We start from the raw sequence: 27,900 nt of genomic DNA, 5'->3' as shown, positions 1-27,900 counted from the left end.
CAAGGAGCTAGGAACAAAAGCGCGTGGTTACTGACCCAGTCATGTCAGACCTAAATTTTGAGGGAATCCCAAGTGATAAGTGTTCTGCAGTCTGAATACTGCCTATTCATTCAGCCCTTCTGGCAGAGTGAATGAATCATCTTTTCAAGCAGAGACAGCCCCTCTGGGTCAGAGTCGAGGTCATTGGTGGGACATGTGTTCCAGACTGCTTGCCCTACATGAAAAAGAAAATATACAAGACTTTGCTTGCACTGTTGGAGCTTTGAGCCTCTGAGCCATAAAACATTTACATACTCTATCTCAGCAGCCCTCTTACAAGTAATGCCTTTGGATACATAACCAGGGCCATTTGTCTTCCTTGCTGCCCATGTGCTGTTCCTCTTCAGCAGCACCCCTGATGCAGAACATTTTTCTCAGGCTGATCTTCCTGGTGATGTCCCCCACCTGATAATTACCTCTGTGTCGCTGTAGTCACCTCAGTGCTGCCTCTGGATTTTTAACATGAGGTGATCGAGTTGATTCCACAGAATGAGTTGAAAATGGGCACCCCCTTTCTCGATGTAGCGATCCAGCTGTGTGCAAAGAGCAAGGCATGGTCTGTAGAGCCTGTTTTGCTGCATCAGCAGAGGGATATCTGGGATTAATGTTGTGTTTCAGTTAGAAACTTATCAGACCAACAAAGCTGTTCATTTGCTAGAGCCTCCCTGATCAATAGGTGCTTTTCACTTGCAGAGCAATAGTCTATGTCATACAGTGTTTTTTCATTAGAAGTTGTTAAGCATTGTGATGCTCAGAGAGGGGATGTGACATTTCATCGCACATAAAGACCTTTAAAAATGAATGACAAGAAACCACACGATTAATTCAAGTCAATATTAAAATACCAAACAAAGCTGCTAATCCACATTAGAGCTACATATCATTTATGTGGTAAAAACATTGCTTTCCCCAAAAAGGCTCTCAGATTGAGAAACCATGGGGAAAACAATGAAAGGAAAATTCAACAGTTTGCTTTTGAACCTGTGTAAAATTCCATCATGCACCCCCTGCTATATACATTCCATACAGTGGGAAGAATCACTGCTGTATTTTTTTGCAGGGAGCCCGTCACTGGTGAGTTCTGTTTGATGCACTGTAGCTCTTTGTGGAGAGAGGATTGTTTGTTTTTTTCTTCTCTGCTTATCTTCTCTCTGCACACTTGTGTGCATTTTTGTAAACATTTATCACATTCCCTTCTCTTCCAGGATGAAGAGTTAGCATGTCTAGTCACTCCTTTCACAGAAGCTTCTCTAGGTCTTTTATCATCCTTGTTGAGCTCTCTGTGCCTTTTCCAGGTCTTCTTTATTTCATTTGTGATTAATAATTAACGTTTTCAGGTATCCTAAACAAGCATCATCATTAGTGCTGCTGCCAGACTTTGCAAAAGGAAATGTACAGAGAAATTCAAGACAAATCCAAGATCCAGCTTGGATCCTGGGTACCTTTCAGAAAAGAATCAGAAGCCCTCGAGTGCATGGGTGAATATTCTGTGTCCATCAGTGCTCTGCATGACCTATTCTACCTGTTGTGCTTTTTGTGCCTTCTTGGCCTTTTAGTGGACATCTCTGGCTGCAATCCATGGAAGGAGATAGGATATTTTCCTTGTCCAGAAAGTCTCCTTGGGGCTACTTTCTGTGTGTGGTGCCAAGTATTGGAAAGAGCCTGATGATGTGGGTCCTTGCAGACATGAAGGCACCTGACTCTGATGGAAATCACCAGAACTGTGTCACTTGCATTGGGAAAATGCAGATGTTTGGCCTGAGCTCTGTGGAGCTCCTTGCTCCTCCTTCGTCTGGAGCAGCTCGTGCTGCCCACTGCTAATGGCAGGAGTGGTTTGGTCAGAGATCAGCCTAGCTTTCCTCCTTCCTACCATTTGTCTCTCTGTATTAAAAAACCACACACTCTGCCCCACAGCTTGGGGTTTTTCCAGACCTCTTCTTACCATTCTTGACTTGCTGTTCCTTCATGCAATGCAAATTTCTTACCTTTCCCTACTCCCTGGGCCTGGGCTTGTTCAGTACCTCACACAGACTCATTCACTCTTCATCTTATCCCAGGAGCGTGCCACTGATTTAACATTCATCAGCTCCTTGGCACTGGGGGCAAGAAGAGGGGTGGCAGCAGAACAAGATTAAACTCAACCTGTAGCAAGGATTAGGTAGTTGCACACACCCACAGGAGTTTAGGGAGGAAACAAGTCTCTGGAATAGGTTTTTGCTGTTAATCCTGCAGTTAAGATTTCAGAAAGGCTCAGTGACTTGGTTCCTGCTTATGCTTTAGATACCTGAATTTTCTAAGTTCAAAACCACAAGGAATTAAAAATTAAACTATTAAAATATCACTGTAGTTCAAGTACAGGCTGAGGCACTTTCAGTGCACAGTCTAAGAGCTTAATTGAAACTTTTAAAGGAAAAACTTCCTCTGAAAGCGAGAGCTGAAAAATCAGCTCCTGTGGCTCCAAGTTCCTTCAATACTGTCTCTGTCCTCCCTGCCCTCTTGTCTCCTTGCCTGAACAGGCTAGAGAATGACTGCCTGCTTTATTTTCTTTTGTAGTTGGTTGAGTAAAGATTTGGCAGGGTAAACCTATGATAAAACTATACCCCAAATATTGTGATTTTACTATCTAGACCATTCAGAGCACAGAAGATTTTGGGTATTCTCATTTTGAGATAGGGAGAGATTATTTTATTTGCCAGGGTATATAGTCATTGGTCATACAAGTGGGTGGCTGAGTGTGGGTGGGCAGCATATTTTTAAGTCGTACAAGTATAAGGGTGTATTTAAAAGAAGTTCTTTATTTGTAACATCACTAGTTAGAAAATAGTATGAAGGGATGAAATAATCTTACCACTTCTGATCAAGGTTTTGCAGTACAAGAAACACTACTCAGGCATTCCCTAGGAAAGAAAATTCTAGCACTAACTAATCAATGCCAAGTTTGTTGTAAATATAGAAACAAGCTGAATTTTTGGATAACCTCTTTCCCAACCAGTTTTCCAAAGCCTTGTCTCCTTATTTCTATTTATTTGTTTACAGTTAGAAGCTTTGTGCCACAGCCAAAAGCTTTGACTCCTGTTGGCTGTAATGGGTTCCTGGGCCCTCTAAGTTTTCCTGGCCATGAAACTGAGAATCAAAGCTGCTTAAGTGAGTCTGGCTGGAGGGGCCTGGGCACCAGCTTTCTTTTGCCTGATGCTCTTTTTCTGCATGAATGAACAATGTCTCTGGTAGACAATGCAATGCTTTTACTTTACTGTGTGCCTGGCATGATTGCCTGGTGTGTCTGAATGTTCAGAAGGGAAGCTCAAAGCATTCTCAGCAGAAGAATAATCTGCTGCCCTTGACTTGGGGAGGAAGCTTCTTTCACACCAGCAGGAATTTTTACCCAAACAAGCTGGAGCAGCTTGAAGATCCTTTCCTGTTATCCCCTTTATACTTCATTTTAGCATCATCATCTTTGTGCTGCTTCTTCAGCTATAGAACAATTGACCATATTCCTTTAACTCAGCATATGGAAGGACAGAATTAAGTTAGGATGGCAGCTGGATCAGGAGCTCCATCCCTGGATCCCCTTTTGGGTTCATGGCCTTGGAGGGGATGCAGAGAGCTGTGTTTCAGAATTCTACTGTGGGCTGGTTCCCCTGCATGTAGTTAGAGGGAAGAACCTGCCAGAAATTAACCCAGGACATATGTTATGCCATTTGTAGTAGCTGACATGATGATGTTCCCAAAGATAGCGTCTGTGTTTTTTCAAAGATTGTGTTGTAGCCACAGTAGAATTAGTTTTCAGAGGTAGGTAAGACCTTTGAAAAATCAAAATGTGCAGAGACATTTATAGGGGCAGCATTTTTTTAAAATATAATTAAAAGCTCACTGAATAAAGACAAGATCATGTGTAAATGTGTCATGCTTGATGAGATCTTGGTGAAACCAGAAGAAATGAGGGTTGTGTCAATAAGTTATGTGTGCAGAGAAGGCAAAGATGTACCAGTGTAGTTCAACTGCTTTATTCTGGGTAAATGAGATTGTGTTGTGTGTGTTTTTGCTTAGCAGACAAGTTTGTATCACCTCTGCTGAGTGGTCCAGTTTGCCTCACCTGCATGAAGAGCAGCTCATCTACAGTTGGCAGGTGGAGAGCATACATGTAATATATTAGCATAATTAAATAATTTTCACTGCCTAATGTGAGCTGTCATCCATCCTGGAACCTCTTGAGAGAAGAGATGCAACATCAAATCAATGTGTCTTAGTAAGGTCAGTGTGGGGAAAACAAACCCTTAAGATTTTCACTCCAGTCTTTTTGTGGGTTACCTTTACCAGCCCCTGTCCAAGCACAAGTGCTGATCAATTGTAACCTGAGAGCAAAGGAAGCACATAGCTGTGCAGCCTGTTTGTAGGGTCTGTGGCAAATACCCAATTTGGCTGGCACTTCATCAGAAAACAGGTTTGAAAATGTGAGGGTGAGAATTAGATAATTGTACTGTGTAGTGTTTGCTGTAGTGTCTTCATGTACCTGTGCAATAAATAAGATGATGATGCCTCACCTGTTTATGAGCACTAAAAGTTATAATGGAAATGGCAATGGGGAAGGGGAGTCCAGCATTCAATATTTATCTCTGTTAGCCAGCCAAGGTTTTAGCTGGCCAAACTGGTGGAATGCTGGCAGCATTAGCAGTGCTTTTAGTGTGGTATCTCTGTGAGTATTTATTGTAGTTTTACTTTGCTTTCCCTAGCCTGCAAGGGTTATATCACATTGTACACTTTTTCCCTGACCAGTGAAGGATTTTCCTCCTTAAATAGTATTTTGAGTACTCTTGTCTTATATAGCCCATCCTCCAGCTCAGCCATGGTGTTGTCATGGATCTTCAACTGTCTTCTTACTGAGGTTTGAAGTACTGGTAAGAGGGAAATATGAAAAAAACTTTTCTTCATTTGGAGTCAGATTTTCTGGGTGCAATCTGAATCATCTTTTGCCTTCAAAATCACCTCCATAAACTAAAGGTTTCTTCTGTTCTTCTTAGCTCTTTGAAGATTTTGTTGTAATAAATGGGGCTAATATTTTATAATTATTTTGGTAGGATAAAACAGACTCTAAAAGTACAAGTAAGGGCTGAGTTGTTGAGTATTTATTTCATTAAGCCTTCAGTATAGACCTGAAAATCTCTGAAGTGTACAATGAAGAAAGGTTTGTTTTCCAGTTAGATTATTGCAGTGTCTTAAAGAACAAGGGGGTTAAAAGAGGAAAGCTGTGCAGAGGGTGACAAAGTGTTTGAACTGGGATAGGACCCACTGCTTGGTGTGCCTATGCTGGCAATCCTGTGTATCAACCCAGTGAGCTGAATTCCCTGTGAAAAGCCCTAAGAGGGCCATGTCTTTGAATGTTTCCCTGTCTGATCACACCCCCAGTGACTTCATCTGCCACAGCCCTTGGAGCTAGTGCTGTTTGTTTGTGGTGGGTTTTAATGTGCCTTCTGCACTGAGGGTGAAAAAGCTGATGTAGCCACAAATGGTGGTGAATCTTTTTCTCTGCCAGAACTGAAGTCAGAGCCTTGGCACAGGTTGTTTAGATGGCTGCTGGCTGAAGGCTGCAGAGCCTCCTGTTCCAGACAAGCCTGCCAACTGCAGTTCCTTGTCTGAAGTTCATGGTGCCCATTTGAAATTGTTCTTGGTGGAAAAGTCAATGCAGTGTGTCTGACTCAGAGATGCTCCCCTGAGGGGAACCCTGTTCTTGTTCAGGCCTTGTTTCAGTGACTCTCGTGGGAACAAAAAAGCTCCACTGAGAAATTTGGGAGCTGCCAGGAAACCTCCTGGCTTCTCAGAAGCACTCCTTCCATCCTTCAGTCCTTCCTGTTAAGACAGGAGAGATCTGAGGCAGGATTGAGCAGACACTGCCTTCTCTGTTTCCTGATCGGGAGGCAGCGTTGTCATGGTGCCTCATCTTAAGATGAGGAGTTAAGATAAGGACTGCATGCAGTTTAATCAAGGGACACTCGTGCTTCTTTGTGTTGACACCTGAACTAACTGCTATGGCTGCTTTGGTGCTTTTCCCATCCTTATTGTGGACCAAATTTATCAGTAATAAGTTCTTGCTGTATTTCATGTTTCAGATATCACTTGCAGTTGTCATGGTGCTGTTGTTATGGTTACCATCTCCTTCACCAGCTCAAATACCTTTCCTGTATCCTGCAGGAAGCAATTATGATAGATAGGAGTGCAAGGGTTTGTTGGAAAGGGTTGGTGTTGAAGCAAAAGGGGTGTACAGGGATTCTTTTTATCTAGAAGTGAGCTCTAGTAGGTTTTTTATTGGGGTATTTTTGAGTCACAAGCTGCTAATACTATGATGTCGCCATTTCAAGAGAGAAGGGCGTGCAGTTTTACATTTCTGGTGTCTGAGTAAGTGGATATATGGTCCCTGAGCATGGGAGTGAGGGCAGCCCTCCAAGCTGGGCAAAAATGTCTCAGAGGAGTCAGCTGAGGTGCTTTGCAGCAGCCCAGAGAAATGAACACCTTCCCAAGGGAGGAAGGAGTAACAGCTGAATGGCTCATTCACCTGTGCCTGTGTTCTGCCAGTGGAAATGCAGCACGCTGCTTCTCATCCCTTCTGTACAGCACCTGGCCCAGCAGGGTCTGCAGCTCAGCACAGAGCAGGGCTTGCTCAGATAAACATTTCTCCAAGTGAAAGCATTCCCCTTTCTTTAGGAGCTGGGCAGTTTCTGCAATGGGATGACCCCCCCTTCCCACCTGCCTGGCTCCACTGGGGTCCAGCTCAGCTGCTGGGAGCTCTGGGAAGGGTTTAAATCTCTGCTGTCACAGGCCTGGACACTGTGCAGGAAGGATCAGAGGCCTTGTCTCTGCTGTGCCAGTGCTGCAGATCTGATCCACTGCTTTTGAGGCTGCAGCCATCCCTCATTCTCAGCTGTGCCAGGCATGCAGATTGGAAAAAAAATTCTCATTTTCTTCATCTTTCCCCAGTAAGCTTCCTTTGCTCAGCCGCTGGTGCAGGCATCATCTGTTATTTTCATCTGTTTTGTAATCCAAGGTACAATCAAAAGGATTGTCTACAGAGAATATGTGGCTATTGACAAACTGTTTGCAGTGTGGAAATGGAAAAGCCTTTAAAACCCACCAAATGCTGGTACAAGTTAGAGGAGATGAACACTGCCTGTGTTTTTAAGGGATGCAAGGTGGTGTTCAAGGGGATAGTCTTGCTCCTGTTGTTGAGAAAGAGGGATCTAGCTGAAAGCTAATAATTCAAGCAGTGGACAAGGAAGAAATAAATCATATTTGTTCTAAAATATCAGAGAAATTTGTTCATCGTTTTTTTATTCAGCTAGAGAGGTGAAGTGGAGAGAATGTATAATTCTCTCTAATAATATTCCATATCACTGCAATTACAGCACTTTGGCATTTAGCATCAAGTGTAGCTTTGGTTAATTGTTTTGTGGCTCACATCTGAAAATTATCACATTAATTTGAGAGATGTATGTTAGCTGAAATGCAGGAGTGAAATGGCAACCAAAATTGGCCTTTTTGTTTTGTGGATCTGTGGAGAGTCCATGAAGACAACAGTGTTGGTAAGGTTTGTTTACTATATGCTACAGCCTGAGCTTTAATGGTGGCAGGAGGTTATTGGAACTTGTCCATCTAAATTTCCCACCTTCTGCCTCTTGTTTCTATTCCAGCCTCCTGATACCTCCCTGCTTTCCTTGGCTCTTCTAGATGTAAGTTGTTAGTAAGTTAAATTTACTGGAAAATTCCATTGGGACCTTTTAAATCACTGTGACTAGTATTTAATATTTAGATCCATCATCCCTGTTGGACAGTTGGTGTGTGGTCATGAAATTTCTTTTGTTGTGTTATTTACTAGTTTAAGTTCAATTGCACCCTATTTGTGTAGAGTGTAACTCATTTTTAAGATATATTAATTTCTTCTTTAATTCTTGGTGCTCTTTTTTCTGCAAAAAAAAATTATGAATATGTCACTTGATTAATTTATTTTCTCTGAAAGGAATTCTCTGAATTTCTTAAATTTCTTTAAAAAATCTCTTGTAGGCAGTCTAGCTGAGGAGTTTTAGAAGCCCTGGATACCTGAGTTCTTTAGCCATATCTGTGCACTCCAGATTAGGGAGAAATCCCCTCCCTTTTCTGGCTCTGGACTTGGAAGCAGCTGCAGCTCAAGGCAACTGAGTCAGTGCTCTGTTGAATCTGAGTTAAATTGCCCTGTGAGAGCCAGGATTTGGTCCTGGAGCCATACATTGGGCACATCCCCTCTTTTTCCCACTGAGCTCAGGATGTGGCCATACACCCTGCCAGGGTTTGGTTTTCTGTTTTTAAAGAGTGTATTGTCTCTCCTTTCAGGAACCTCCAGTGATAATTTTTGCCTGAACTAGAATTGTAGCTCTTCTTCCATGTATCCAGGTAGCTGTTTCTTTTAGTTGTTGAATTAGCTTCTCTGAAATGAAATATCCTCATTTCACTCTGAACGGGCTCATAGATACAAGAGCAGGTAAAAACATGGCTTGAAACAGGAAGGCAGTCCACTTGAAAAAGTCTTCAGTATTGGCCTAATTCTGTTGTCTTAACAAGTAAGAAATTTATCAGTTTATATGCAAAGGCAGTGTTAATACAACACTAAGATGATTCTGGACAGCTAGCACGACAGGAAATTTAAATCAGCATTATCTTGGGTTTTGCATATCATGGTCTCATGCTGTATTACTGTGGGTGATTTGCTATGCATAGAGTTCAAAGCATTCAGGCTTGGTTCAACCCAGCCATGGCAGCAGGAGCTGGTGTCACATGAAAGAGCATATGGATTCATAAATATGTGTAGAGTGCCTGCAAAAGGAGGAGGTAACTGCAGAGTCAGACCACATATCCCCCACGAGATTTGTCCCTCTGTGTTTAAGTATTTTCTGTCTCTGTACGGTTCCCACATGGCTGAAAAAGCTGGGAGGGTTCATTTTTATCATAGTTTCTCCTCCAGGTTATTAGTTCAGAAGATAAGATGTCCAGTTCAGATCCATGATGCTGTCCCCTCAGTGCACTGCCTGAGTTACAATGCCATGAACTTCAAGTCTGTCAAGGATCTCTTCACTGCTGCTGCCAGTGGAGCACAATCTCTCCAGACAAGCAATGGCTCAGTAGTGTTCTCCATGTCACTCTGGACAAGGAAAGCCTTTTTGGGAGGGCTGTGTATGGCCCATGGGGGTGGGTCAGCATCACTGCTGTGATCTGTGGGGTTCAAAAGCACCTACTTGATCCCTCTGGAAGGAGGGGACATGCCCCACCCCAGTCCTACACTGTGATTTGCATGGGTGGGCTTGGTTAGACTTGAAGGTGAGGAACATCCTGAGGGAGGAGGGTTACCTGTGCTGTGTGGCTGCCACAGCCTGCTCCATGGTTTGTGGGCATGGTGTGGGCCAGAATGGCTCTGGAGTAAGGTGGGCTGGCTGTGAGCCTCCACTGCCCTTTCTGCTGTGGTCAAGCACCTCCTTTTGTGGTCACCCCCTCCCTACCACTAACCCTAGACAAAGAGTGAGAACTTGCTGGAAGACTGCTGCTGCGTCTTCCCTGATAAAACAGTTCTGTTGTAATGGATAGCAAAGAAAGGCTCATAAAGATCCAAATCAATTTGAACTAAAGCAGCATGACGTTTTAGAGGACTGGCTGTGCCTTCTTATCTGTGTCTTTTTGAAAGCCTTCATTGCAGCTTATGCAAAGAATAAGAAACTCATGGTAAAAAGGACTGTTTGCTTCCCTGAAGTACAGTGTTTCCCTAGGTTGTCCAAATTATTCCAGGTTTTTTCTTGTTAGATAGCTGTCACTATTTAAATTCTGCTGTATTGTCTGGCCACTTGAGTACTTCTGTCAATATTTACATTACCTGATTAATTTAATTCCATTGTATGCTAATGAAATGAAAGAAAAACAGCTCACTTGATGGTGCAAAGCACACCTGTGTATTCTGGATTTTAACCCAAGCTGTGGATGAATCACAGCACACAGCAGATAGTCATTGCTAAATTGCTGAGTACAAAGATGCATTGTGTGACTCACTCCCTGTTTCTCTCCTACCATTATAAACCCTGAGAGCACTTGATGAATAACAGAGAGGCAAGAATGAATTCATCCATGCTTTACTCTGTAACCATCTTTTATAAATACTGAGCCAAATTCTGCCTCCAGATACACGCAGCTCGCATTGAAGTCTGCCCACTGTATTTATTTTTAAAGATAAAAGCACTTTTGTTATTTTCACTGGGGACTTGTGTGACACAGTCCATTGTGAGGATGTGAATATCCTTCCTCAAGAGCTTCAAGTGAGGCAGGGAGTGTCTGCCTGCAACCCAGGAAGGATACTTCATGGATAATAGCTACCAAACTGTGGTGCAGGAATAGAACCATTACATTTGTCCCAGTGATTTTCAGAGCCACATTCCTTACACTTGGCTCTTTCATAACTCTCCCTGTCCTGCTGTGCCTCTGGGCTCCTCTCATGGGTCACCAGGGGCTGGACTGGTGAAGCTGGTGGGCAGGTTCATCCTGCTCCTGGCTCTTGCTCTCAGCTTCAAAGCACATTGGGTTGCTGAGGGAGCCTTGAGTTAGGGCTTGGGCTTTTTCTTTGGTTGTTTTTTCTGGGTTTTTTGTAGTTCTTCCCTGAGCTTCTCCAAGGGACATAAATGAGAATTGCCTTCATTTTTTCCTGCAGAACAGAATTGTTCTGCCCTCACATCTCAAATGTTGGTGGCTTTGAGTGTGTGCTGCTCATTGCTGTAAAAAGGGAGACATTTGTCTCATGGACTTATGTTTTGGAAAGGCTCTATCAGAAAATGTTCTTTAGAATCATGCAGTAAACAGATCTAGAGGCAGAGGTATATTTTTTTTTTGTTTGTAGGAGGGGGTTTTTGCCCATCTTGGGCTGGTATGATGTGAGATGGCTGATTTAAAGCTCTGTCTGTACAGGCAGAATGTCTCCCTGTTGAGTTTCCCATTAGGATAACAGAGGTGGGGAAAGCAAAGGGATGTGGAGTATGTTCACTCTTTTCTTACCTCTTGTTGACTGAGGCTTGTCTCCTCTCTTTGTGATACTGCTCATCCCATCATTTTCAGTACAGCTTGAAGGAAAACCTGGGCTGCGAAACTTCTCACTGCAAGTTTCACCAGCTCCTTCAGTCTGTATGCAGTTAGTTACCTGTAGCCATGATATTTTCTGAAAAATCCTTTTCTTAGGATTTTTTCTCCTGAGAAGCTGAGAGGCCTCAGGAACAAAATGCAAACAATGATTATCTGCTGCTGTGGAATGCAACAGGTGGATCTGTGATTGGTCTCATGTGGTTGTTTCTAATCAATGGCCAATCACAGCCCAGCTGGCTTGGACTCTGTCCGAGACAGAAGCTTATCATTCTTTGTTTTTCTATTCTTAGCTAGCCTTCTGATGAAATCCTTTCTTCTATTCTTTGAGTATAGTTTTAATATAATATATATCATAAAATAATAAATCAAGCCTTCTGAAACATGGAGTCAGATCCTTGTCTCTTCCTTCATCCTGGGACCCCTGTGAACACTGTCACAGTTACCTCCAGGGAATGCTTCTGGCTCAGGGTGAGAGCAGGCAAAGCACTTTGTAAAAACAGCATGATTTCACTGTGAGGAGGAAGAGTTATTAGTCCTTTTTGATATGGAACTCCAGTTTGAGTCACGTATTATGAATGAAATCTAGTTTTGTGGTTCACCATGGTTTTTTAAAAATCTGCAGCAGCTCTGAAAGCTGTTATTAATAAATTATAATGTCTGATCAGAAAGAGGTCAAATTATCAATTATGAATGATTATCTGGTAAATAGCCTTTTCTCATGTTTAGAGGTTTTCTTCAAACTGACCTGACATTATGGAAACTAGTTTCTTTTTCTGTTTTGTTTTTGTTAAATATCTGCAGAATGCATGCACTATCTAGTTAGTGCTGCCTTTTCTAGACTGCTCAGTCTCTGTGAAATGTGGCTGGTTGACTGCATTCAGCTCACTGCTTTTATGTTATTTTCTCCCAGGGAAAAAAGGAGGTGGCAAGTGCTTTTGGAAAAGGCCTGCTGGTTTCCACTTTGAAGTAGCTAACTCAGGGCAGGTCGCCTTCCCCTCTCCAGAGGCTACTGTATCATCAAAACATTATTATGATTTCTTGCCTTCCTAGGTTTACATATTGAGGAGCTCCTGCTGCATTTATCTGGGAGGAATAGTCAAGTGCTATGGCTTATGCAACGGCTTCTCCTTGGCTTGGACAAAAGAGATCTAACTAACAGGAGTGAAATATGTGTGAAGTAGCAAATAATGATTTGTTTTATTTCTGTATAAATACTGATAGTCAAAAAAGAATGTAAATGCTTGTGTGAGAAACAAACTGTTCCCCATGGACTGTTTTGGACAAAAGGGTTGGACAAGTGTGTGTGTGTGTGTGAATGTTCACATGACAGCAAGTAAGTGGGGATTTAACTGGGGTCAAACAGCATGGATGTTCAGGAACCCAGTGCGCATTCCCAGACTTGGCTTCTGTCATGACAAGGAGCAGATTGCATGTGCTGGTGAGGCCATGTCACCTTGTGCTGCTGTGCCTGGCAAGCACCTTCACTTCAGCAGCAGCTTCACTTGTAGCAGTTGTGGCATTCTTCCTTCTCTGCCCTGGAAATGGGTCGTGGCACTGAGATGACAGATTCACTTCTTGTTAATTGGGTTGATAGTTTAACTGTAATTAATGCGTTAAAATGAGATTAATGAATGGGCAGCCATCAAGAAAATGGTGCTAATAATTGCAAGGCATGTGAGAGTCAGGGAGGACTTGACCCATACTTTTTACTGCTGGTGGTTTCTTTTGGGTTTAAATCAGTTCACTCACGGCTAGGACAAACACACAGGGATAATTCTTTCTTCTGCTGGACTTGAATTTACCAGCAGCACTGCTGGTGACGTGCTTGTGCTGGCAGTGAGGGACACAGTCACCCACCTGGAGCTGATCTCTCCCGCTCATGTCGTTACAGGCCACGCGCTGAAGGCAAGGAGCCATGGCTGAGGATAGGAAAGACGAAGCCAAGGCACCACACTGGACTTCAGGTCAGCTAACAGAGGCTTCTTCACACCCACATTCACCTGAAATGAAGGATCAGGGTGGCGCGAGCGCTGGACTGGTCAGAAGTGCCAATGGATTTCCGTACCGAGAGGATGAGGAGCTGAGGCTGGGCAGCCACGAGCAGCCAGGGACGTATGCTCAGACCAAAGAGAATGGCATCAATGGAGAGCTGTCATCAGGGAGCAGGGAGACTGCAGGTAATGCACCTCCATGCCCTGCTGCCAAGCACAGGGCTCTGCAGACCCTGGGGCCTTCTCCAAGAGGAGATGTTAGGTGGAGTCAACATGCCATGGGGGAGCTGGCATGAGGAGGGTGTATGTGCTTTGGGAGGGCACTTGCTCTCCACTGCAAGGACTGCATCTTCACCCAGATACATAGAATTCTGGGCAGGGCTCTGAAAAGGCTCTTTGTAAATGAGACAGGGTCACCCATCAAGGGATGTGGCAACAGACTGGTACAGAGCAGCTGCTCAGATCCTCTGGGCTACCAGGGAGTAGGAAACTGCCCAGATGTTGTGCATGGATGGCTCATGCATTTGTGTGTGCAGGAAGGATGGATTCTCCTGTTATTGCTCACAAGTATCAAGACCTTCTTGAAACCATGTACTGTTTGCAAAATAATGCATTGCTCATTCTGGCTGGGAACACCACAATTCAGTATCAGCATTTTTTCATCCTTGCCCAACCATATTTCACTGGGTGCTCACTGGGACTTAGTCTATTTGTAAACGATGTAAGGTTTTTAGAATTCAGCTTGTTGTTTGCAGAGAAAAAAAAAAAAAGAGTGTGACTGTGTCAAAATGAAATATGCAAAGCAAGTTTCCTGTTTTAGAAGTAAATGCTAATTATCTTTATGCAGAGTTCCCACTCCAAACCCCAAAAGCACAGTGCAAGAAGAATTTCTCTTGTATAGACACAACTGCCCTTGATGCATCCATTCATGCATGCTAAAGAGATCTTTCTAGCAATGTTTTTTTGGCTGTTGACAGCATTTGGAGATGCTATCCATAATTTCTCAGAGGCTGGAGAATTGTAAGGCTCCTGGACCATACAATAATTTCATAAGCAAATGTACTGGAAATGGAGATATCTGCTAAAAGTAAATGTTTATATTTTAAGTCTCTTCTTGCACATTGGCTTTCAAATGTTGGCCAAGGTAAAAGAAATCATGTGTGAGCGTTCAGGTGGACACAGTGTTGATGACTGGGGAGATGATAATGAGGTCTTGTCTCTTTGCTCTAATGCAGCTTTATTCTGTGTTTAGCCAGCAAATAGAGACTGAGTGTGTGTCTCATCTTTGCCACCCCGTGTTGGTCACCCCGTGTTGGACAAGTCCCCCCATACATTTGCAAAAGGGGGGATTACAGGATGAAGAGGAATTTCCTATCCTTAGGAAGGGAGGAGAGAAATGCTTTTCTTATGCTCTCTCAAGCTCGGGTTCTCAGTGCTGGTCAGAGAGATCCAAACATTTGAGTTTGCAGCTAATGGGTGACAGGAAGAAGAAAACCACTGCTGGCATCAGCAGGCATTACAGTAATGCCTTTTCATGTTGCTTTTTGAGGCAAGTGGTTAAAAGCAGAACAAGACAAAATGAGGAAGCATGTTCTAGGGCATACAGCAGTGCTGGGGACACACATTTGCTAAGGGGACAAGATTACTCTTCATCCAGGTGAAGTTTGCTTCAGTCACCACTTTGTGGCCTCATTTCCTCCTTTCCTGCAGTTTTCTCACTGTCTGCTCAGACTCTAAGATCTCTGGTGTGGAGACTTGCTGTCAATATGTACAGCTTTTGTTTGGGAGTCTTAATATAGCTTATCTCATGACATCTTTGTCCTTGAGCACTGGAAAAGTCCCTAGAGCCGCTTGCCTGGCTCTCTGGAAACTTGTGTACTGCACACTCAGGCACTGGCTAAGCCCACATTTAATCAGGGCAATGTAAACCGTTGTAGGGTACTTAAGATACATTTATTTCAATATTTTTTTCCTCTTTTGAAGGAGAAACCAGTTAGCAACTTACTGTAGTGGTAGAAAGAGACCAGAGTGTGTTTTGCCTCTTCAAACTAGTATTTACTAGCTGGATGTGCTAAATGCAGTGTGGGAGCAGGACTTGAAGATTTTTGATGTTCAATTCAGAATTTGATCTTGAAATTAGGATTCTTATTCACAACAAAATTTAGTCATCTTTGCTGTGTTTGTCTGCAAATTGTAGCTTCAGCGGGGTATTGCATCAGGTAGGGTTTTTAAATGCCACTCTGATACACATAATTATCAATAATGTGAATCATTTAATCATTTGTAGTAGCTTACTGACTCCAAACATCTGAGGAGAAAGTGCACAGGCAGCCACAGTCGATGGAGATCATTAACCAAGCTGTGGCTTTCAGTAGATGTACAGGGATTTTATTTTCTCTGGTACAAGTCCAGCGCTGTAACCTAGGAAGATCTTTGGCTTCTCAACCTTCATGTTGGAGTCTGTAAATCCCCAGCAACTGCCACAACCTTATGCACAGCAGAGCACCAGTTCAAACAGGGATTTCCCAGGCAGCTGTCCATCACCCAGTCCCTGGTGCATTTTGAGGTGTTTCTCCTAAGGAAGGGCTGCTGCATCTGCCTGACCCAGGAGCTGGGATTTACCCATAAAATGGCCCTCTCCAAGGGAGAGGTGTTCTGTAGCAGGGCAATTGATCCTTCAAGGCACAGCTAAGCAGCAGGACACCCATTCACAGGGCTTATGCTGTAAAATCAGAGGACTGTGTGTTAAGGGAAAAGTTAGGATAAGGCCACCAGGACAAAGACACCTTATGCCACAGTGATGCAGAGGCAAGGGATGGTAGTGGGGGAGGAAGTGACAGTTCTTCCTGAAACACATCCAATCCATCACTGCTAGTGACATTTTTAGATTTGCACAGTTAAAATTTGCCTTTGTGTATATATGTCTCTCTCAGTGTCTAAGAGTTGCTGAGTCTGACCTCAATGTTTGGAATCCTCTGGATCTGGCTGTTGTATTGCCTTTGATTGATCTGTCTCAGCATTGTGCTGGTAATGGCTGCATGATGGAGACACATCAATGCCCTCCTTTCAAAGGGACCGATGGGAACGTGGCAGAGTGCACAGAGCTGAGGGCAGGGCAGCCTCAGGGCCTGATCCAGCAGGCACCCAAGTCAAAGGCAGATACGTGCAGGAGAACAGCCCTGGTTTTTTGGCATAGCCCACAGGAAGCTATTTAGGGGTGTGATATAAGTGTGGGTGGTAAAGCACCTATTTCTTTTTGGATGCATTTTGTGGATATAAATTTGTATATTTACCTGGGCTGATGCCTTGTGAAGGCTTACCTAGAACTGAGGCTAGATAGAGTTAAAGAAAATAAAGTAGGGATTTATTAGGAGGCCTCAGTGGATGCACCTTGGGCAGCACAAGAGCCCAGCCAGGGCTACACCCCAGGTGAACCCAAAATGGCCAAAAAATGGACAACTGGTCATGGCGTCTCTCACTTTTATAAGTTCTGGTGCATTTGCATATTGGAGTTAATTGTCCAATTACAGCTTTAACTTATAAAGCCCCACCCTTCTTGTTTTTCTCTCCTCAGCCCATTTTATTTATGCTCTTGGGCCTGAGATTTGGATCATTTGTCCTTGGTCCCCAGCTAGAGAAGGAATTGTTTTGTCTCCCTGCTCTGTGAAGAGAGCTCACCATGCCCTAATATGAAGCTCAGAGCTACACACTAAAGCAGCACAGAATCTGAAAAATATAAAAGCTAAAACCTGAGGATTCATTTCCCCCTTTAGAGGGCTTGACAGGGCCTTTACCATGTTGAGTCTCTATTCTAAATATTTACTAATAATAGGTATTTAATTACAGATAAGTATCTAAGATAAGTATCTCCCTACCTCTGGCAGACCAGCTGAGCCCTGTGCTTCTGCCAGACACAAATCCCACGCTGTTCTGGAGGTGCTCCTGAACCCACCTTGCCTTTGCTGCAGTCTGCAGCATCCCACAGCCTGAGACCACCGAGTTTTGATGTGTTCTCCCTGCTTCATGCCTGTCCATGTCCCTTCTCACTTGTACACACAGAGCATCTTTGGTGAAGACCATGGAATTATTAAGAGTGAAGAATGAGACCTTTAGATTTTGTCAAGCCAAACATTTTCATGTTGTATGAAATGTGTTATGCAGAGGGACACGATAGTGTAATCCTCAGAAGCTCACTCTGAAGTGGGCTGACAAGGAAAGCTTTGGACTGGACCCAGTGGTAGAGCACAGGATGTGTCTGACTTGCAGTGAAACATGGGATTGGCAGCCTTTTCTTTGCTCACTGGAAATTTGTGGTCAGCTAACTGGGAAAAGCTGTGAGGAGGGCTACAGATATGCTGCAGCATTCTCTGGGAACTAGCAATTCAACATAATCCATTCTATTTGAATTGCAAGAATGCCAAACTACAAAGGTTTGGCTTTTTGCACTTAAAATGCATCTATTTTTTCAGTAATACAGTCAAATTTACCAGTCAAATTTATATAATTAGGGATAATAGTGGTGAACATTGTGAAGCATCTTCTACAATATGTCTTTATATACAGTGACTCAACTGATTAAGTGCTTTCTTCATTATATGCCAAATTCAGATTTGTAATTGGAGGGGGTTTGGATTATCCACACTGTTATTTGACGAATTATTTTTTTGACAGATTAAGGGAAAGCATTTCCTGAAATCCTATTACCAGAGCCTCAGGACAGTGTCTGTGTCCTGGTGGCAGACAGTGTTAAGGACGGTAACATGTCATACCAGGGTGACAAAATGTAGCCCTTCAGTGAACCCAAGCCATGTGGGATGCAAAGGGACTGTGGTGAGCTGTAACAAGTTCCCTGACAGGGCACAGCAATCCCACTGCAGGCTGGGCACTTTGGGGTCACGAGGAAGGTGGGTGAGAGGCAGCCCATGGCAGATCCATGAGAGACCTGTGAGGAGGAATGAAGAAGTGGCAGTGCTGATGTGAGGGGCTGAGCAATGTGGGGAAATGCTCAGCAGGAGAGCTGGTGAGGTGGAGGCTATGAGGGAGCAAAGCAGGAGTGGGAAGAGGCAGGGGAAAAAGGAAAATTGTGAGATAAGCTAAGGACAAGAGAAAAAGGTCCAGTTTTATCTGCTGATCCAGAGAAAAACTTGTTTTTGTGTGATGGCAGATACTACCCCAGAAAGGAGGGGATTCAGACAGCAGGAAACAACTGAAGAGAAAACTGGGAAGGGACAAACCACATTACAACTTGGAATGTAATTTAACTTAATTCAGCCTTTTGTTTCAGGCTTTGTAAAGCTGGACTAAATGGGTATGTGGAACAGACTTATTCCTCTGACCATCTACTCTTTTAAACAAGCATATTTCTATAAGGTGCAGGGAGTGTGAGTCTGAAAGACTGCCCTGTCACAGCAAGTAGTACTTTGGCAGAATCCCTTTAGGTTAGCTATGCAAAAAACCCCAAAAACATGTTGAAGGTGGGAATTGTGCTTGTTTCAGCCTCCTGCTGTGTCTCAAGGAAACAGTCTGTATCCCATTGTCTTCCATAACCTTGCCTTGCAGTAGTCAGTCTCCAGGTCAAGAGGATCTTGTTCACAGCCCACATCAGCACAGCACTGTTAGAAAATCACCATGGTGGTTAAAAAATCACTGTGGTGCTTTGTTGTGCAGGCTGAGGGCCCTCAGTCCCTCTGGAGTAGCCCTGGAGCAGAATGGCAGCTCTGTGTTTGGGGTCACTAAATGCAAGAGCCTTTCCAGGCTGAAATGCACTGAGAGCCATACCCTGCTCCCATGGTGTGCTAGTGGTTTGTTCCCTCCTCTAATGACATCTCACTTAATCTCCTTTTCCTTCCTCTCTCTTTTGCCATACAAGTGGTAATATTCTGATGGCACTGGCAGTAGACACACAAACAGGCCTTCTTTGTGTGGAGGCATTTTTGTTCTTTCCAACAGGACTGCTTTTGTCAGAGCTTTGCTTTTCATTTGGCTGTTTGCACTGGCTGTCCTGCTGCTGCCCAAGTCCTTGTGGAGCTGTAAGTCCCCTGATAAGCTCCCTGAATGCCTGTTTCCCAAAGGAGCCTCCCAGCCTTGTTGTCAGATGTGCATTTTCAGCAAGCGGCGTGTCTTGAGCAATGCAGACAAAATGCACAGAAGGATGCAAAATCAATGACATTCAGAGCTGAATGTGACTGCTGGGTTTGTCCCATTTCTGTTATTTATTTTACAGAGCTGGAAGAAGGTATCTTACTATGTCATTGATGGCTCCCATGGGAAAGAAGCTGTTAATTAGGCATTTTGATCTCCCTCCCCTTGCCCAGGAAATGTGACAGTAATTACTGTACACCATCCTCTTTGCCAGTTTAGATTCAGGCAAACACACCAGGCATCTGAAACTTTTCTTCTCTGTGTTAAGTGTAGTACAAGTGTCATTTTCTGGGACACGTTACTGGAATATTATAGACATATTCAAAGTGTGTTGCTGAAGACTGTGTGGGTGGGGGCAGCAGAACCCCTCTGGGGAACTTGTAAAAAATGCTGGGGGTTTTACTATTCTCTGTTAACCTTGCTATAAAGGAGTAAAGGCACAGAAATTCCATCTTTTCACATTCCCTACCCACAGCTATCTTCTCCCTGACCCTTAAAATATTCCATAACTACTATATAGACCATTTTCTGTGGGTTTTTCTGTGGCTGGCCCTATCAGTCAATCCAGTAAGACATCTTTTCTTGTCCAGTCATGACCTCTCCAAGGGGCTGGCTCTGCCCTCCCACCTCCTCTTAGGGCTTCAGAAATCAGTCAGTGATTGACATATCTTGGTAGGAGCTGGAGGGTCTGGCACAGTTGTGGGCAGAATGCAAAAATTACTGTCTGAAAAGGGAGGAGGGTGAGATAACCTGGTGTGCAGGTGCTGTTGGTTCCCATGGCTGGGAGTCAGCCACTTAGAGAACACCAGCCATCAGGCTTTTTAAACCCTAAGCTCCTCTGGAAGTCTGTAGTTCAGATCTGCTTTTGAAAACTGTATCTCAAACCAGGTGCTGTAACACCATCAGAGCCAATTGCTGCATTCTACCACATCAGTGCTGCTTTTGGCCCAGGGAAGGCATCCACAGCCATTTCCTCAGGCTCCCTGTTGCTGTTTCAATTCACTTTGCTGTTTCCTTGTTACAATACAAGCAGTGCAAAAGCAGCTGTGCTTCTTTAAGAAGTGAGAGCAGAGTGCCTGTGAGCGTGTTGGCTTGGCAACCAGCACGCACTTGATGCTGTCAGTGCTCCCAGAAAACATAATCTATAACCTCAGAGATGTAACAAGGAACAACAAGGCTGGGATATGGAAGAAGCATCTTTCATAACATGTTTCAGCCACACCTTAGTTTAGACTGTATGCCATGAGCTCTGTTTGTCAAAGTTGCCTTTTGGGAGCATCTGCAGCCCTTCTTGGGGGACTGCTGTGAGCAGGAGAGTTATTGCTGCTGAAAATGTCAAATACTGAAGGCATTCTGGGAGTTTCATTTTTGCCTTGTCTCTGCTTTTTGCTTGCCTCTGCCCTCCCTCCCCACCATCCATGTTTCAGTACCTGTTCTAATGAGGGCTGTAAATGCAGATTTCCCTGTCTCTGTTGGTCAGATCTCGACCATCCAGCAGTGGCATTAGCTGAGTGACTGGTGGGGCAGCTGTGCCCAGAAAACATTCTAATTTATGGCCTGTTCTGCTGGAGTCCTCTTAATTTTATAAAGCATGTGGTAGGAAACAGCTTGTGCATTCATCAATCACATAAAGTAGACAGGACTTTAAAAGCCCTGTCTTTTAAAGGCCCCAGGGTGGAGAGAGCCACCCCAGGTGAGCCAGAAGCTCTGTGCAGAGCCATGGACAGGTGGCCCAGCACTGTGCAGGACTGTGTGCCACCTCCCCACAGGCTTCTGCCCTCTGGGCTGGGCTCAGCTCTGCCCCTTGAGAAGGGGTAGAGATGGGGTGCTTCAAAGGCTCATTACTGTTGTGTTTAAAGGGTCTGTCATGGTCTCCATCACCATGATGGCATCATAAAGGACACTCAGAAACACTGGGCAATATTTGGCACTGAGCAGCTGGTATTGCTGGGGACTGTGCCAGCATATAATCTTTCATTCCAGTTTTGATCTGAGGGCAGAAAGATTTGGAAGAAGGTTCATTACTAAACAACAGAGCCTTGTTTTGCAGGCACACAGCTACTCTTGTTTCAGGCAGAGCTGAAATGGCATCTTCCCCTCCAAAGTCACCTTGGAAGGGAAGCAGCAGGTTCTTAGGTGACAGCAGGGGATGTGCTGGTGAGCACTGCTGGCCCCATTTCCAGCTCCCTTGCCCTGGGTCATGAGGGCAGTCATTAACCCACTCAGCCCCACTCTTCACAAATCCTTCCCTCCTGTTTTTCCACTGTGGAAGCTCAGGTGTAGCGTTGATGCGCTTTCCAGCCCAGGACAAGGCGTCCCCAGGTCCTGCCAGCACACAGAGTGGACATCAGCCCTTCCTCACCCACTGGGCACAGGTTGAACCCTTGGTGGAGAGGAGGTAGGTACCATCACATCCCTCACAAAAATGAGAGTCACACAAAGTCTCCTCCAGGCTTGCTGATTCCTTTTTTCCCCCCGTTGCCATGCCAACGTGGCCCTGCTCAAAGTGAGATCTCTTTCTAAGCTCCACTGAGAGAAAGTATGTAGCCTAGGAGATTATTTAGCATTCAGGAGTGCACAGGCTCCCTGTGACGTCTGTGAGCCACAGTCAGGCTGGCTGACAAAGGAAAGGAGGATTTAGTTTTTCTCCTCTTTTCCTCTAGCATTTGCTTCTCAAGGTTAAGGGAGATAAGGAAGAGACTCCAAGCACTTTGTGATCGGGGCCCCACTCTGAAGTCCTCACTGAGGCACCACTTTCATGGAAATGAAAAGAAAATGTTACTTTGGGGTATATTTTCTGTACAAAGTACAAGTATGAGAGAGATATATATGCAAACTCCTTGATTTGACTAACCACGATTAGCTACTCTCTATTAAAATTGGAAAGCAAAGGCAATCTGAGTTTGAATTTGAGTGAGAAACTCGAAGGAAATAGTAGAAGGAAGCAAGGGACAACCCCCTGTCTTTGTCTTTCTTGCTGTTTTAATCTGTGAGGTTACAGTATAGAGAAGAAACCATCTCTTCTCTTCCTGTATTCATATCCTGGGTAAGGACAGCAAAACTCAGTGTGTACTAATGTTTTGGTTAGGGTTTTTTGTTCTGTGGAGTTGCTACTGGTAGATTAACTGCTCACTTGAAATTCAATCCTTATAATGGTAATAGAGATTTGCTTGCCTTTGCCAGCTGAAGAGATGGAAATCAGCACACAACAGCTGGCATTGGCTGGCAGCTGAGCACTGATGGTCCCGTGCCTGTGGCTGATCCAATGGCTGATCTGGAAATTCATAGACACTCCAAGTGAGATGTCTCTGTGATGGTGTTTACACTGTTATTTGTTCTTTGGGAGATTCTGAGCAAAATATTTACATTTTCTCTGCTGTTTCACAGACTGACTACAGAGCACAGTAAATGGTGCTTGGAAAACCTCTGCTGAAGTGATGACTTAGAAATGCAGTTTTGGTTGTTTTGTGGGGTTTTGTTATATTGAGGCATTCCTCATGATGTGCAAAAAGTGCAGGAAACTCAAGGCACTCCAGCTGTGTACATTAGATCATGGGAGTGAGCCCTTCTCCTGTGTGTGGAAAATAACTCTCCGAAACTTTAGTTTTAGTTGCATGCAGTTTTATTTTATGGAAAATAACTGAAAGATATCATTAGCTCCAGGGCAGGAAAACCTCTTAGCTGCTTCTCAGAGTCATTTCACTCAGGACTAAGTAGATTGAATGGTTCATGGAAATCAGATTCACTGGGAAGCACTGTGTATTTTGAGAGAGGAAAATAAACTCCAGGTACTTTGCTTTTTGTTTCTATTTCCTTCCTTGAGACTAATTCATAATGACACATGATCAGTTTGGTAGAGCTTCCAGCAACCCCTATAACCTCTGGCAGTTAGGATAAAACTGATTTACAGTCTGGTTCTCTGCCCATGCATCTGTCCAGACAGATAATTCTGCTCCTCTTTTTGAATGTATCAGCTGCCAGTGCTGTGTAGATGGGGCAGTCTTGCTGCTGTACTGAAACTGCTTTCATCCACAGCCTTGCACCACATAAGGGGAGAGGAAATAGGATTCAGTGGTGACTGTTCCTTTTTTACCCCAAATTCAGAGTATGTGCTACATCTGGGGTAACACAGCCTGCAGAGGATGTTGGTGAGCTGAAACTAATCGCTGGCTGTTCCTGTGTATGAGTTGCTTTCTTTTTCCTTCCCTGCATCCTTTCTCTCTATTTGAGAATATGTCATCCTTCTCAACAATTGCTCTGTCAGCTCTTCCTTCTCTTTCTCCTTTCTCACTTATGTTGTCTCTTTTTTTAGTCTTGTTCTCTGTATGTGCTCCCAGCTTTATCCCAGCCATCCAGTGTAGCTGCTCTGCAACCTGGAATTTCCACAACTGCTCCTCATTCTCAGTACACTAAGGAGCTCAGCCTCTGGATGCAGCTCTCTTGGAGGCTGCAGTGCCTCCAGCCCTGGTCTCAGCTCTCCCATCAGCAGCTGGACATCTCTAGCACTGTGGATGCAGAAGCTTGCAGCTATTTAGGTGCCAGAGAAGACAGCTTTGGCAAAAGTGGAATAGGTAGTTCAGAAGGTCACTGAACCATAGAATGGTTTGGGTGGGAAGGGAACTTAAAGCTCATTCATTCCAATCCCAGGCTGCTCCAAGCCCTGTCCAACCTGACCTTGGACACTTGCAAGGATGAGGCAGCCACAGCTTCTCTGGGCAACCTGTGCCAGGACACTGAAGTTGCACTGAGGGCTTGGATGTGCATCTCTCACATTTTCCATCTTCAAGTGTAGGTGCACGTTTCTCTTTCCTAATACATTGCACACACAGAGCTGTGAGCTGGCAGTCCCCAGGAGTGGGCAGGCAGTGGATGGGAGCAGGATTCAGGGATGAGTCCTGGTAAGGCAAGGCTCCCTTCAGCTGGGGCAGGGCCAGAAAAGAGGGGGAGAGATGGGAGAACTGCTGACCTTGGCTGAGAATTGCTCTGAAAGTGAATCTGTACATGACACAGGCGACTGTCTGTCTGTGGGGACACCTGCACGTGCTCCTTTGGAAGGATGCAGCACCATTCCTTGCTGGCAGGAGAAACACCCCTGCCTTGGTACAGGTGCAGGCTGGACTGGGAAGCAGGGCTTGGGAGAGATCAGCCATGCAGCTGCTGCTGCAGTGCAGAGCTGGGCTGGACCAGCAGCGTGAGCACTGAGGTGAGCAGGGCATGGCATCGCTGCATTTTATGTGTTAAACATCCCCCTGTGGGTTAAACCAGCATCCTGTTGGCATTGACAGGTTGATCTTCAGTCATCCTGACCAGGCATGACTAAATCCCACACAATATGTGCATGGGTTAATGTTAATTTAAAGCTTAAATCCAGCAAAGTTTCTGTAGCACACTGTGAATCTTTTTTAAAAACATCAGAGAAAGCACTGTAAAATTGTTTAAAATCATCCCAAAAGGAGCTAAAAATGAACTTTAAGGGATGCATCACCTCCTTATGTAGGTGGCTGATGCTTCATTGACTTTTGTAGAGGTTCTTAAAAGTCGGTTTGTTTAAAATGTTAACTTGTACTGAAGCCCAAAGCTAATATTGATTTTAAAGTGACTTACCCATTATGTGCATTTACTCACACTGAAAGGATGAAATATCTGGTTCTTTGTTTTGAAGCCAAAGTGGTTTCTTCTGTGTGAGTCCTAGGGAATTAATACTTCTGGGGAGAGATAGATATAACTGCTTTGTGCGTGCAGGTGTTGTTCTGAGCTGATGCCAAGTCTCAGGAAAGGCAGTGGAACATCACTGCCCTGCCCTGGCTGTGGGTTTGGTGTTGTCATCTTCAATATTGCTCTAAATTGTGTTGCCCATGCATCAGACAAAACAGAAGTGATAGCTTTTCCCACCTCTGATTTGGCTGGGAAATGCTGACAGTAAATATTTTGTTCCAGGCAATAGACTTAAGAAGATGGACTCAGGGGATGCACAGGAAACAAGTATTGCAGTAACGAGGGCTCATTTTCAAAGTGTTGCATTATTGTACTGACATTGGTTTGACTCCTTTTTAACAGACTTACATATTCCAGGGGGGACTGAGGAGGGGACTGGTCCCTTGCTGTTTTGTTCTAGAGCTGCTTGATAGTGTGGCAGAGGCCTCTGCCTAATAAATGTGCTAGAGAGCCAAAGGAGGGGGCTCACTGGAGCTTTCAGAACGGCTCCTGGTTCCTAGCATGAGTCTCTTTAGGTTTCCCACTGTGTGCCTTGGAGATTTGTACTATGTGTGCAACTCTCCCACTGAAGAAAGCGATCAGGGAAATTCAGTCAGAGCAGGGCAACTGAAACATGTGGAAGCAATCCAGGGACAGGCAGCCTGAGCTTCCCTGCTGCTTCCTTGAGTGCTGCAGAGCAGCTGAGGGTGCCCAGGAAAGCCACCCTGTGTTTGTAGCAGAGCACAGCCAGGCCAGCACTGCTCAGCTGCAGCCAGGACTCCAGCTGTACACCAGATTTACTCTGATATAAAGCCGATAGCACAAGAGTCATAGAACCACTGAGGGTGGAAAAGACCTCCAAGATCATCACGTTCAAAAGTGTTAAGGAGCTGGGTGGTGGTGGGTCAGATTTACAATTTAGAGTTTGAGGACAGCAAAGGGAGGGGCTGTTGAATACCCCAAAACACAGAGGTGTAATGCATTTGCAGTGGGGCTCACCAGGGTATGAAGCTGCTGTGCCAGGTACTCAGCTGTAGCTCCACCTGCTCTGCCCTTCTCACACAGTGACTGCAATACATCTTTCCCCAACGTTAATCTGAATGTTTGTACCTTGGGAATCCAGTGCATTAAACTGTCAGAGCTTTTTCTTTCCCAAAACACAGACCTTTTCTGGCCTGTTTTGCTGGTTAGCTGGTGAATCCTGGTGATTAAATTAATCTGTCCCTATCCTCATGGATGCTGCCGTAGCTTAAAGTCAATGAGTTTATTAGGGAAATGATACTTGTCTGTTGTGTTGTGGCTGCATTTCATTTAAAAGCTGATGTTCATGTTATTTGCCTTCATAACTCCTGCCATTTATTGTTAATATTGCCAACATCCAGATCAAGGACCTACTTACAGCAAAATATTTACACTCACAAAAGCCGTTTGAAAGCCAGTATTTGAATTCTGCAAAGCTATGTTATGGCTTTTTTTCTTCAATCTCAAGCACTAATCTGTTGGCACTTTTGGGGGTTTATATAACTTATTCATGATACTTTGATAGCTGCTGTGCATTTGTTTTTTAATCTGCATGCAGAAAGGCAGTATTTAGAGCTGTCATCATCCCAGAGATCAAGTCCAAGGTGTATCTTTGCTTTTTCCACCCCAAATGCCACTGGGTGATGCCTGCATCTCTTTTTTTCCTCCAACATTTCAGTAGTCTTGAGTGAAACAAGTCATCCACCAGCTTCCAGGAGAGTTGTGCATGGATTCAGGACCTGTCCTTAGGGGACTGGCTAATGCCTTTAAACAAATCGAATCGCTATTTGCTTTACAGCCTGACTGCACTCAGAACTGCAGGACTCGGGGGGGGAAAATCCATAGGTCCTGTTTTGCTTTTCAAATCATCAAAGACAGCAAATAGCCATTTTGTATCTTCTCTTTCTGCAGGAATATGTGGGGTGTTTTGCCTCACAAGGCGGTGCAGGTTGCTTTGTGCTTTTGTTGTTGACTCGATTGCACTGTGCCAACAATTAGTGCTGGTTACCTTGGAAACTGCTCTGAATCCCACTGAGGATTTTGACAGGCACATCTTGACTGAAATTGCTTTGTTTTCACAGTTCTGCAAGTATACATGTAGCTAATCCTTTTGTTGTGCCCTGCCTGTGTTGTTTCCTTAAAATGTAGCAAAATTAATGAAACATATTATTTTATCCTTTCCATCTCATTGCAGCTTTCTTTAATCCCTTATTCTGCCTCAGTGCTCCAGGAACATTAATTACCCTTTACTTTAACTGAGCTCGCTGCTTTTCTTCTTGGTAGGTGTTTGATGGGTGACCCCATGAATGTGTGTGAAGTTTTGACACAATTTGCAGTCTCCTTCTTTCTGTTCCTCCTTCCTGTCATCCCTTTTCTTTGGTTTTCTCCTGGAGCAGAAGGGGCTAGAATGCTTAGGAGATAAATGAAAACAAATAAGAGCAGGGATTCTGCACACTACTCATCAGGCAGTTGGTTATTGGTGTCTTCTACTGAGCTGCAATCCTTTATTTGGAGAATTGGATTTGAAGGTGTTCACCTTACCTCTTCCTAGAACAGGAATCCTTCCCTCTGCTTTCTAAAAGAACAGTTTTATTCCCTCAAGAAGGATTCTTTCAGTCTGGTGCATAATGCACCAGTTCAAAATATTCAGCCCAGAAATGAGAATGGCCATGCAGTTTAAATAGGTAAGCTTCATTTATGCCTTTAACAAGTTATGCTTTACAGAGATCAGGTGGCATCTTCTGTGGCCACAGGACACTCAAGGTCTTGCTGCCACCCTGGTGGCATTGGGTAGTGCTCTTGCCAGAAAGAGGAAGACATGATGTTGCTCTAGTCTGGGAAGATTGTCCTGATGAAATTGTGGAGATGTGGTATGCATTTC

The 27,900-nt window shown here is 44.2% G+C and overlaps 1 protein-coding gene across 1 annotated transcript in view; it reads left to right on the top strand.

The window, feature by feature from the left end:
• MAP2 (microtubule associated protein 2) overlaps positions 1-27,900 on the top strand; it is a 222,199-nt gene that overhangs the window by 139,418 nt on the left and 54,881 nt on the right. Inside the window, 1 exon segment of the mRNA XM_036386476.2 lies at positions 13,064-13,349. Coding sequence (XP_036242369.1) covers positions 13,088-13,349 — 262 coding nt within the window. The 5' untranslated portion in view covers positions 13,064-13,087.

Source organism: Molothrus ater, chromosome 7 (assembly GCF_012460135.2).
Source record: "Molothrus ater isolate BHLD 08-10-18 breed brown headed cowbird chromosome 7, BPBGC_Mater_1.1, whole genome shotgun sequence".
NCBI classification, from domain to species: Eukaryota; Metazoa; Chordata; class Aves; order Passeriformes; family Icteridae; genus Molothrus; species Molothrus ater.
This window is presented reverse-complemented; position numbering and strand designations above follow the sequence as displayed.